The sequence below is a fragment of the Triticum urartu genome, chromosome 4A (genome assembly GCF_056163025.1).
Source record: "Triticum urartu cultivar PI428250 chromosome 4A, HENAU_Tu73, whole genome shotgun sequence".
Lineage (NCBI taxonomy): Eukaryota > Viridiplantae > Streptophyta > Magnoliopsida > Poales > Poaceae > Triticum > Triticum urartu.
This window is the reverse complement of record NC_141876.1, coordinates 323,292,741-323,304,022: the sequence shown is the minus strand read 5'-3', so window position 1 is coordinate 323,304,022 and position 11,282 is coordinate 323,292,741. Positions and strand designations below refer to the sequence as shown.

At 46.0% G+C, this 11,282-nt stretch overlaps 1 protein-coding gene across 1 annotated transcript; it reads right to left on the bottom strand.

Moving 5' to 3' along the window:
• Nucleotides 1-1,659: 1,659 nt before the first annotated feature.
• On the bottom strand, nt 1,660-2,803 carry LOC125551245 (protein LURP-one-related 11). The gene has a single exon (XM_048714401.2). It carries the CDS (start codon nt 2,626-2,628, stop codon nt 1,897-1,899), a length of 732 nt encoding a protein of 243 aa, XP_048570358.1. The 5' UTR covers nt 2,629-2,803; the 3' UTR covers nt 1,660-1,896.
• Nucleotides 2,804-11,282: the final 8,479 nt, after the last annotated feature.

Below are 11,282 nucleotides of genomic sequence, written 5' to 3'. Positions count from 1 at the left end.
CTTGGTGTCGTAATCATCTTTGACGCCCGGGAGAGATTTTCTTTTCTTTTTTTGTCATTATTATTGGAGATGAGTGTTTCATTTAGCCCCTTGGTGGCGCCTGCGTGCAGGATCACGCTACTGGGCTTGGTGTCGCAATCTTTGACGGTTCAATGTCTCATTATTGGAGATGATTGTTTCCTTTTGGCCCCGCCTGCGTGTATAATCACGCTACTGGGCGAATTGTATTGAGTCAGAATTGTGCAGGTGTATCCAGAAAGCTTAAAAAAATGGTTTTCTAACAAGAGAATTCTTGCATTTTCGTTCTAGGCCTAGTAAACAATTTTTAGTATATATTGTTGGTCTTTCAGTTTAGAGAGAAGTACATATTACACCCCTCAACTCTAGCCCTAGTCTAATATACAACCCCCAACTTCAAAACCGTCTAATTTGCAACCTCTAACTCTTAAAAAAAAATGCAGGATTTATTATGTTTTAAGAGTTGGAAGTTACAGATTAGACAGTTTTGGAGTCTTCAGTTTATGCAGGATTCATTATGTTTTGATACTTCACTGTGGATGTTGGGCACCAGAAATAAATTTGCATTTTTTTCCTTTTGTCCAAGAAATCACACATTTAGTAACCTACATGTTTGTTGAGCTGATAAATATCCAGAACGGAAAAGAATTCTATGAGACCAGATCTCACGTGAGTAAATAAGTCCTGTGCATAAACAAGTTTGGGCATTTCATGGAAATCTGCGTGCATATAATTTTTTGGAAAAAAAATATTCATACACCCGGGGCACTGGTTTCCAAGAGCCAAAAGGCTGTGTGCATGATCTTTTCTGTGTCTTATTCCTCTGGTCTCTGGTTTTCGAGTCTTTGCCAATATTTCTTTTTTGGAAAACGAGAATTCTTCGTCCGGACTTGCCGACATTTAGATGATCAAGTGGATGAGATCATTCCAGCAGTCTTGCGATGGATCTGCACGTCTCATATTATTGTGGACTGAAGAATAGTCTAGTCGTCTCTCTCACAAATGATGGTACATACACATTCCTATGGACGTGGTGAAGAAGTCGAAGTAGCTGGATCGAGGACGATGAGTGATGACAGCGACACTTGTGGGCGTGTTTGTAACATTTTTGTGCCTGACGAACTAACTGCACAATCCTGCTCCTCCTCCTCCTCCTCTTCTTCTTCTTCTTCTTCTTCTTCTTCTTCTTCTTCTTCTTCTTAAATGATGAAAATGAAAGTCTTTTGTCTTGTTGAAAAAACGAAACGCTTTCTTGCAAAAAAGGAAAAAGGAAAAAAAAGGAAGCGCTTACTGAACCTCCAGAAGTTGAGCAGGAACCCTGATTGGTTTTGTCGTGCATGAATAGACAGCACATCAAGTCTCCATTCAGCTAACTAGGCAAGAAGAAAACACGGTTCTGCTGCCATGACTGCTGGGTGCATGAAGCAGCTCCTCTCCTCTCCTGCTACAAGAATCGCTCCATGAACATAAACGAGGTAAGGTGCACTGCAAATTTCTGAAGAAAATACACGAGGCCAAGGATCTCCAGCTAGAAGAAGAAGAAGACAACCATTTCGGTGAGTTTCACCTTTCTCATCGATCGATCGGTGGCCTCCTTAAGCGCATGCAGCGTGCTTTCGATGGACATTTCCAAGGACATGATTGAACATAAACTTATTCTTGCTTAATTGATTGGCAGACCTCATGCCTAAACAAATACTGTATAATCACGCCACAAGGTTTTCCAAAGAAAGAAGAAACCTTATCGAAAAAAGAAAGGAAGAAAGAAAGAAGAAACAGCAGTGCAAGAAAGAAATTACACTGATCTGCAGGATGCATCTGAGCATGCATCTAACAAGATAATTACACCCTGTCCCTGCTGCACGTACGGTGCGATGCTCACATGGAGTGGTTTATGAGGCCATGCACCACAAGGAGCCCCATGATGAGCGAGTGGTCCACGTTGGGCTCCACCACCAGCGTCAGCACGTCCTCGCCCAGGGACACCCCCGTCGCCGTCAGCTTCCTCTTCACCTCCGCCACCGCCAGCCCGGTGGCGTCGTCCACGATCCACGAGGCGCGCGCCGCCTGCTGCCGCCGCCTGCCGCCGTCCATCTTGTAGCGCACCGCGTGGCCGTCGCTCCTGAACTCGCAGCGCGGGCCGCGGCCCCACTTGTTGCTTACCACCGTGAACCACGGCGCACTCTGGTCGGGCTCCTCCCACCCGCCGCACCTGTACCCCTCCCACCTCCGGAACTTCTTGAGGACCTGGAGCACCACGCTCCCCGTGATGTCCATGAGGCACACGTCCACGGAGCGGTGGGAGCCGTAGTTGTCGACGCGGTAGACGATGCGGCCGCGGGAGTCGAAGACCGTGCAGCCGCTCCCGTTGAGCACCAGCGACTTCATCCAGATGGTGAACACCTCCCTCTGCTGGCTCCTGTGCTCTTCCCCTTCCCCTTGGTCTTTGACGACTTGGCCTTCGCCGGCCGCCGCCGCAGCCGGAGGAGCACCGGCGGCCGGCGTGTCTTGTAGGAGTAGCCGCTGCTGCGACGAACAGGAGGCCGAGGAGTGTACCTTGACCTTGGGCGTCCAGAGTTCAGCACCAAGGCACCACCTTGCGCCTCCCATGAGTCGCGCGCGCGCAGATTAACTCTTCCACTACTTGATTATGGCAAGTATGGGGGTTTCTGTAACTCTTCCACTACCTTCACCTTCCCTTGTGTAGTTGCGTGTGTATAAATATACACACACACACTCAGACCTCAGACGAGACCGGCTTTTCTACCATGCACGGGAGGTACCGTGCATGCATAGCTGAGCTGTTTATGCTTTTATGGGAACCCTGCCACTTTGTCCACTATGATATTTCTTTTTACCTCCATGCTCTCATAATCATTTAGTGTTGTGTCAGAAATGTTACAGTTATTTTTTCAAAAAAAAAATGTTACAGTTACGTGCGTGATTATGGAACTTGCACAGTGCAAATATTCATCTATTCTCTCCTTCCACAAACACATGCTTTACACTATAAAGGTACTAATTAATTCAAATGTTTTATTATGTTTCAAAAAGAACAATCACACTATTTCACTGTGGTTCATTTGTTCGAAATTGTACCATAATGTTTCGTTCCGTGTCAATACACTTAATAGGGAAAGTAGTGGCTGAGCCTCAACTTAATAGGCATTCGTTCTCATGAATTTTTATTAGGTTTTATCGTGTTCTAGATTGCATCATTATGTTCATACAGTTTCATCATGTTTCAAAATACGAATTTAGAACTTGTGAAAATATATTTAGAAGTGGTCTTGTTTCAAAGTCCTAATCGCAAGGAAATCAAATATTTAAATGAATAATAAATTGGAATTGTGATTCAAAAAATAAAATATATTGAAGCTTGGAAATCATATGAAAATGTATGGATGGGTGAGGTACTATTGTGTCAGGGGGATATAGAACAGAGGTTGCTAGTGGTCAATGTATAACATAATTTAACCGAAAAAAGTTATGGCTTAATTTGTGACTCATTAAGGTATGGCTTAATTTGTGACTCATTAATGTGTGTGGACCAGCATGCATGGATCCATCTTCAAGAGAATGGACAGCTAAGCCATGCACAGGATCTCCCATGCATGGTAGAATCTCTTTTCTCAGGTCGCAAACTCCTTTTTACCGGTGTGAAGGTCAAGATCGGAGAGAGAGAGAGTTTAGCTTAAACGCATGGGGGATGGAGATAGGTAGTAGTAGTAGATGCGCGCGGAGGTCGTCAGCCGTACTCCACTTACCGCATTTGATTTATGTGATGCTTATCAAGTTGGCACACAATAGTAGCTGATGCGGAGACTTTTTCTGTAATCGCTTACTGCTAGTACGTACGTATGGCGGTCTTGTACCGCATTTAATAGATGGAGGACTGTCCATCCTACAATACGCTGATGATATTTTCATTTTTATGGAGCATGATTTGGCAAAAGTAAGAAACATAAAGTTTGTGTTATGCTTATTTAAACAGTTGTCGGGGTTAAAGATTAACTTTCATAAAAGTGAATTGTTTTGCTTTGAAAGAGCTAAAGACGAATAAGAAGCTTACAAACAATTGTTCGGGTGCGAATTGGGGTCTTTTCCCTTCACGTATTTGGGTATATCAATTCACCATCGCAAGCTTTCCAACAAAGAATGGAAGTGCATTGATGATCGATCTGAAAAGAAACTAAGCTCCTGGAAGGGCAAACTTATGTCATACGGAGGCCGACTAATTCTCATTAATTCGGTATTGTTAGAAATAGTTTAAACCTGCTATTGTAATCTCATCTGTATCTATCTCTACTCCCTCTTTCTCTTGTATTCATCCTGGTCTTCTGTACGACAGTTGTATCCTAGCGATCGACTGCTTCTTGTACCTCACGGCATATTACACCTAGATCAATAAATACCCACGCAGCTCTTCTCCTGGAAAGTAGGAACGCTTCCAACTTACATGGTATACAGAGCCTATTCTCTTCCCGATCTAGCTACCAGAAGCAATCCCCATCGCCATGTCTTCCAGCTCGGCCCCGATCGTCCTCAACCTCGGACCTCCGCCAGCCGAAAAGCTTACCAAGGGGAGCTACCTCTTGTGGAAGGCCCAGGTCATGCCCAGCCTGCGAGGAGCGTAGGTCATGGGGCTCCTGGATGGAACCGACGCAGCGCCCCCAGCCACGGTGGAGCAACATAAGTCGGACAAGACCATGGAAGTGGTACCCAATCCACTTTATGGGTCATGGCTATCAAAGGACCAGCAGGTCCTCAGCTACCTGATGAACTCCCTCTCCAAGGAAGTCCTGGCGCAGTTCGTCGGTAAGGAAAACACCTATGATCTGTGGACCGGGATTACCACTCTGTTTGCATCGCAGTCTCAGTCCCGCATCACGAACTTGATGATCGCCGTCACCACAACGAAGAAGGGCACTATGTACAGTACCGCCTACATCTCCAAGATGAAGAGCCTCGGGGATGAACTCGCGGCGGCAGGGCGTCCCGTCTCCGATCCAGAGATGGTGGACTATGTACTCGCTGGATTAGATCGTGACTACGACCCTGTAGTGGAGGCCATTGGCGCTGTCAAGACCTCCATCAACGCTGACGAGCTCTTCACTCAGATCACCGCCTTCAACCAGCGCATGGAGATGCTGGGAGATGGAGGTGAGGCCGACTTCAACACCTCGGCCAATCTGGCGTACAGGGGTCGTGGCCAGTACAGGCCCAGGGGTCGTGCTCGCGGAACCAGGGGGCGCGGGCGAGGAAGGCACTCTCCGTCTGCCCCAAACAACAGCAACAGGGGGGCTCGAGGTGGGCGTCCCCAACAACAACAGCAGCAACGCCCACCACACCGGGACTATCCCGAGTGTCAAATCTGTCTCAAGCATCACCGAGGAGGTGCTCGTGCATGCTGGGATCGATACGAAGATGATGAGTATGAGGAGAAGGAGGCAAATGCCGTAACCGAGTCCTATGACATTGATACGAACTGGTATGCGGATACCGGAGCAACAAATCACATCACGGATGAGCTCGACAAGTTGACAATCAGAGACAAGTACCGAGGACATGATCAAGTTCACACTGCAAGTGGTTCTGGTATGGATATTACTCATGTTGGTAGTTCAATTGTCAAAACCCCCGTGAAAAACTTTCATCTAAACAGAATTCTCTATGTGCCCGAAACATAAAAAAAATCTTCTTTTTGTTCATAGATTTACCCTTGATAATCGTGTTCTCATTGAATTTTATCGTTATTTCTTTTTGGTTAAGGACTTGGACACGAGGAGGGTTCTTCTTAGAGGCAAGTGCGTGGGAGGTCTCTACCCAATCATATCGTCATCATCATCATCAAATAAACATGCTTTAGTTGCTGTCAAGCCTTCTTCAGCAAAGTGGCACAGTAGATTAGGTCATCCTTCATCAGTTATTGTTAAGCTCGTTCTTAGTAAGAATAAACTTCCCCACTCTCATGAGTCCAACGTTGAGTCAATTTGTGATCCATGTCAACAAGCTAAAAGTCATCAGTTTCCATACACTATTTCTATCAGCAGTTCCACTGCATTACAACTTGTATTCTCAGATGTTTGGGGGCCAGCTCCTACCTCTGTTGGTAGACATTCCTATTAAGCTTCATTGATGATTATAGCAAATTTACTTGGATCTATCTTCTTAAGAAACGATCTGAAGTGTTTCAAGTTTTCAAGAATTTTCAGAATCTTGTTGAACGAAAACTAAACACTAAGATCATTGCCATGCAAACCGACTGGGGAGGTGAATACAAGAAGCTTAATCTCTTTTTTCAACAACTTGGTATCTCTCATCATGTTTCGTGTCCCCATGGACATCAACAGAACGGTTATACCGAGAGAAAACATCGCCATGTTGTTGAGGTAGGGTTAGCCCTGCTAGCAAATGCACCCATGCCATTGAAATTTTGGGATGAAGCTTTTTTGACTGCCACATATCTCATAAATTTGCTTCCTAGCAAAGTCATCAAATTCGAAACTCCCATCATACGTCTTTTTGGTACTACTCCTGATTATAAATCTCTCCGTGTGTTTAGTTGTGCTTGCTGGCCCAACCTTCGTCCATACAATACACGAAAACTTGTGTTTCGTTCCAAGAAGTGTGTATTCTTTGGATATAGTCCCATTCACAAAGGCGTTAAATGCTTAGATGTTTCCACCGGCAGGGTGTATATTTCTCGAGATGTTGTGTTCGATGAATCCGTATATCCTTTTGAGTCTCTTCATACCAACACCGGAGCACTTCTTAGGAAAGAAATTCTCCTCCTTCCATCCAATCTCCAAAACCTTGATCAAGGGGGCGACGATTGTACTAACCCAACTGATGATCGTACTAGTACTTCTCATGTGTAGGGTCATGCAGTAAACAGTGCAGCAAACGGTGCAGAAAATGATCAAATTTTTGAAGAAAATTGTGCTATATTTCATGTGGCGGAAGAAGATGTAGCCGGCGCGGAAGACGATGGAGATCTGGCGTCACCTGGAACTCATGTGCGCCAGGATTTATCGGATCGCGTGTGCCTCAAATCTTCCCAGGATCGCATGCCTGACAGAGGCGTGTCGCGCCAGCCATCAGCCGCCACGTCACCGCATGCCACCCCGCGTCTCACACGCGGGCCTGCGACCGCGACCGAGCTGCCAGAAAGCGCGTCGCTAGGCGCGTCTGGTGCGGGATCTGAGTTGCATGCCCATGTGCGGGGCCCTCCACGGGATCTGCTATGGATATTGAAGTGAGTGCAGCCTCTCCTTCCGCCACACAGCAGACCACATAATCTGTTGTGCAAAGCAACTCCAGATTCTCTTCAAGATCCTCTGCGGGTGATTCATCTACACCACCTCTTGTACAGTGAATTCAACCACAACCAATTTCACGTGTTATGACTCGACTACAAAAAGGTATAAAAAAGCCAAAGATTAGAACTGATGACACTGTATGATATGGCATGTTGTGTGTTGCAGGAGAACCAACAAAATTAGAGGACGCACTGAAAGATTCAAAGTGGAAAAATGCAATGGATGAAGAATACATGGCACTTATGAGGAACAAGACACGGAATCTTGTACCGGAGCCAAGAGAGAAAAATATTATTGACTGTAAGTGGGTTTACAGAATCAAAAAGAAGTCAGATGGCTCAATTGACAGGTACACAGCATGGTTAGTTGCAAAAGGTTTCAAACAACGTTATGGTTTAGATTATGAAGATACTTTCAATCCTGTTGTTAAAGCTGCAACCATTAGGCTTGTACTATCTATTGCTGTGTCTAGGGGGTGGAGCTTGAGACAGCTAGATGTTCAGAATGCGTTTTTACATGGTGTTTTGGAAGAGGAGGTTTACATGAGACAACCACCTGGGTATGCAGAAAAGAAGGCACCTCATTATGTGTGTAAACTTGATAAGTCACTTTATGGTTTGAAACAAGCACCAAGAGCATGGTACTCAAGGTTAAGCTCTCAATTAAGGCGCCTTGGTTTTACTGCATCTAAAGCTGACACATCGCTCTTTATTTATAACAAGGCAAACACAATTATTTTTGTGCTGGTATATGTTGATGATATTATAGTTGCAAGCTCTTCACAAAGTGCTACTAATGCTCTCTTGCATGATTTGAGTTCAGAATTTGCTTTGAAAGGTCTTGGTGATCTACACTTCTTCCTAGGCATTGAAGTAAAAAGGATTCAAGATGGTATAGTACTTAATCAAGAGAAATATGCTACTGAACTATTGGTTCGTATGGGGATGAAGGACTATAAGCCTTCTCCCACACCATTGTCTTCTTTAGAAAAACTTTCAGCCTTTGATGGAGAGCCACTTAAGGAAGAAGAAAGCACAAAGAATAGAAGTGCTGTGGGAGCCTTGCAGTACTTAACGTTGACAAGACCAGATATATCCTTTGCTGTCAACAAGGTTTGTCAGTATCTTCATGCACCTACCACTGTACATTGGACAACCGTTAAAAGAATTATACGGTATATAAAACACACTGTGAGCTTGGGCCTTCACTTCAGACGTTCTAATTCCACCCTTGTTAGTGCTTTCTCTGATGCTGACTGGGCAGGATGTAGTGATGACAGAAAGTCAACTGGAGGATTTTTAGTATTCTTTGGCTCTAATCTTATTTGTTGGATTGCTAGAAAACAAGCTACAGTGTCAAGGTCAAGTACTGAGGCTGAATACAAGTCATTGGCAAATGCTACTGCTGAGATCATTTGGTTGGAATCATTGCTTAGTGAACTGGGAATCGAGCAGCATCGTGTGTCATGTTTATGGTGTGATAATTTGGGAGCTACCTTTCTCTCTGCAAACCCACTTTTTCATGGCAGAACCAAACATATTGAAAATAGACTTTCACTTTGTGCGAGAAATAGTTGCAGAGAAGAAGTTGGACATACGGTTCATTCCTTCCAAAGATCAGGTAGCAGATGGGTTCACTAAAGCTCTTCCAAGCAAACCATTTGAATAATTCAAGAGAGATCTTAATGTAGGATAGTTGAGATTAAGGGAGGGTGTTAGAAATAATTTAAACCTGCTATTGTAATCTATCTGTATCTATCTCTACTCCCTCTTTCTCTCGTATTCATCCTGGTCTCTTGTACGATAGTTGTATCCTAGCGATCGACTGCTTCTTGTACCTCACGGCATATTACGCCCAGATCAATAAATACCCACGCGGCTCTCCTCCTAGAGAGTAGGAATGCTTCCAACTTACACTCACCAGTATGCCTATGTTTCTGCTATCCTTTTTTGAGGTACCAGTTGGAGTTCGGAAAAGACTAGATTTCTATCGATCGCGCTTCTTCTGGCAGAGTGATGAGTTAAAACGAAAGTACAGACTCGCGAAATGGGATATTATCTGTAGGCCAAAAGATCAAGGGGGCCTCGGCATAGAAAATTTAGAGGCGAAGAACAAATGTCTTCTCAGCAAGTGGCTGTACAAGCTATCTGTAGAGACTGATGCCACATGGGCCCAGATTCTGCGTAATAAGTACCTCCATTACAAGGATATTATTTGTAGGCCAAAAGATCAAGGGGGCCTTGTCGGTGTCAAAACCGGGCGATCTTGGGTAGGGGGTCCCGAACTGTGCGTCGAAGGATCGAAGGTAACAGGAGACAAGGGGACACGATGTTTACCCAGGTTCAGGCCCTCTTAATGGAGGTAATACCCTACTTCCTGCTTGATTGACCTTGATGAATATAGGGGTTACAAGAGTTGATCTACCTCGAGATCGTAATCGCTAAACCCTAACTGTCTAGCCTATGAAAATTCTGATAGCCTCTACGGACCAAACCCTCCAGTTTATATAGACACAAGAGGAGCCTAGGGTTATACAGAGTCGGTTTACAGAGAAAGGAAACTACACATCCGGATGTCAAGCTTGCCATCCACGCAAAGGAGAGTCCCATCCGGACATGGGGGAAGGCCTCCTACCTTGTATCTTCACGGCCCACCAGTCTGGCCCATAGCTCGGACACTCGAGGACCCCTTAATCCAGGACTCCCTCAGTAGCCCCTGAACCAGTCTTCAATGGCGATGTATTCAGCACACATATTTGTCTTGGGCATTGCAAGGCGGGTTCCTCCTTCGAATAGCTTTAAAGCAGTCTTCTGAGTAAGGGAATTGTATCTGGCTCTGTATAATAGTTACAACCCTCAACCGCAAGGGCACAATACTTAATCAAGATAAGGCATGTCCACTGACAGCTTTTTCGGCGAAACGCTACGTCCGGCCTTTTTATTAGTTTGAACCATTTTTTGGCCTCCCGCTTTCGCACTTCGAGGCGTAGCCTTTGTTGACACGTCTTGCCAAAGCAGAGATCGTGTCCCCTTATCGCGGGATTCTCATCAATACGAGTTTGGGTAATCCATCCATGTCGTTCGCACGACCCTTTGGGAATAGGTGAGTTTTAAGGCTAGTGGGGCGGGCGCTGGGTATTCACGGCCTATATAAGCGGATAAAGATCCCTCTTTTTTACCCCACGCCTTCTTCCTTCCTCAGCCTTCCCATCCTCGAGCTCCAGCGCCCAAGCTTCGATCTTCCCCACCACCACCAACCTCTCCAGCCATTTCTGGATCCGGCTCTCAAGGCAAGTGGGTGGCCTCCTCCGTGACAGAGAAGGACATCAAGGAGCTCTGGGGGGGCGGGGTGCCTGAGTGCGGACGTTGCACACAGGATGCCTGCCAAGAAGCAGGTCATCCCCACTTCGGAGCCCGGTGAAAGGGTGGTATTTATCCCCACTTCCTCCGCGGACTAGGGTTTCCACTTCACCCTTTTGTCCGCGGCCTCATGTTCTATTACGGGCTAGATTTCCACAATCTAGCCCCAAACTCCTTCCTCCACATCTCGGCGTCTATCATCGTGTGCGAGGCGCTCCTTCGCATCCCCCCCCACTTCGGCCTATGGCTCAAAGTCTTCAACGTGAAGCTGAATGTGGTTGACGGGCAGCACACCGACTGTGGAGGTGCTATGGTGAGCAAGCTCCCCAATGTTACCTGGCCCAAAGGGGCCTTCGTGGAAACTGTCAAGATATGGCAGCAGGAGTGGTTCTACATCACCAAACCCCGCGACGCCAACTGGGCGGCCACTCCTGAGTTTAGATCCGGACCCCCGATGCGGCTCGCGTCGTGGAGCAACAAGGGTCTGGACTGGGGGTCGACCGACGAGGTGTTGACGCTGCAAAAGTGCATCAAAAACACTATAGAAAAGAACACCAGCCTCACTAACGTGATCCAGGTGATG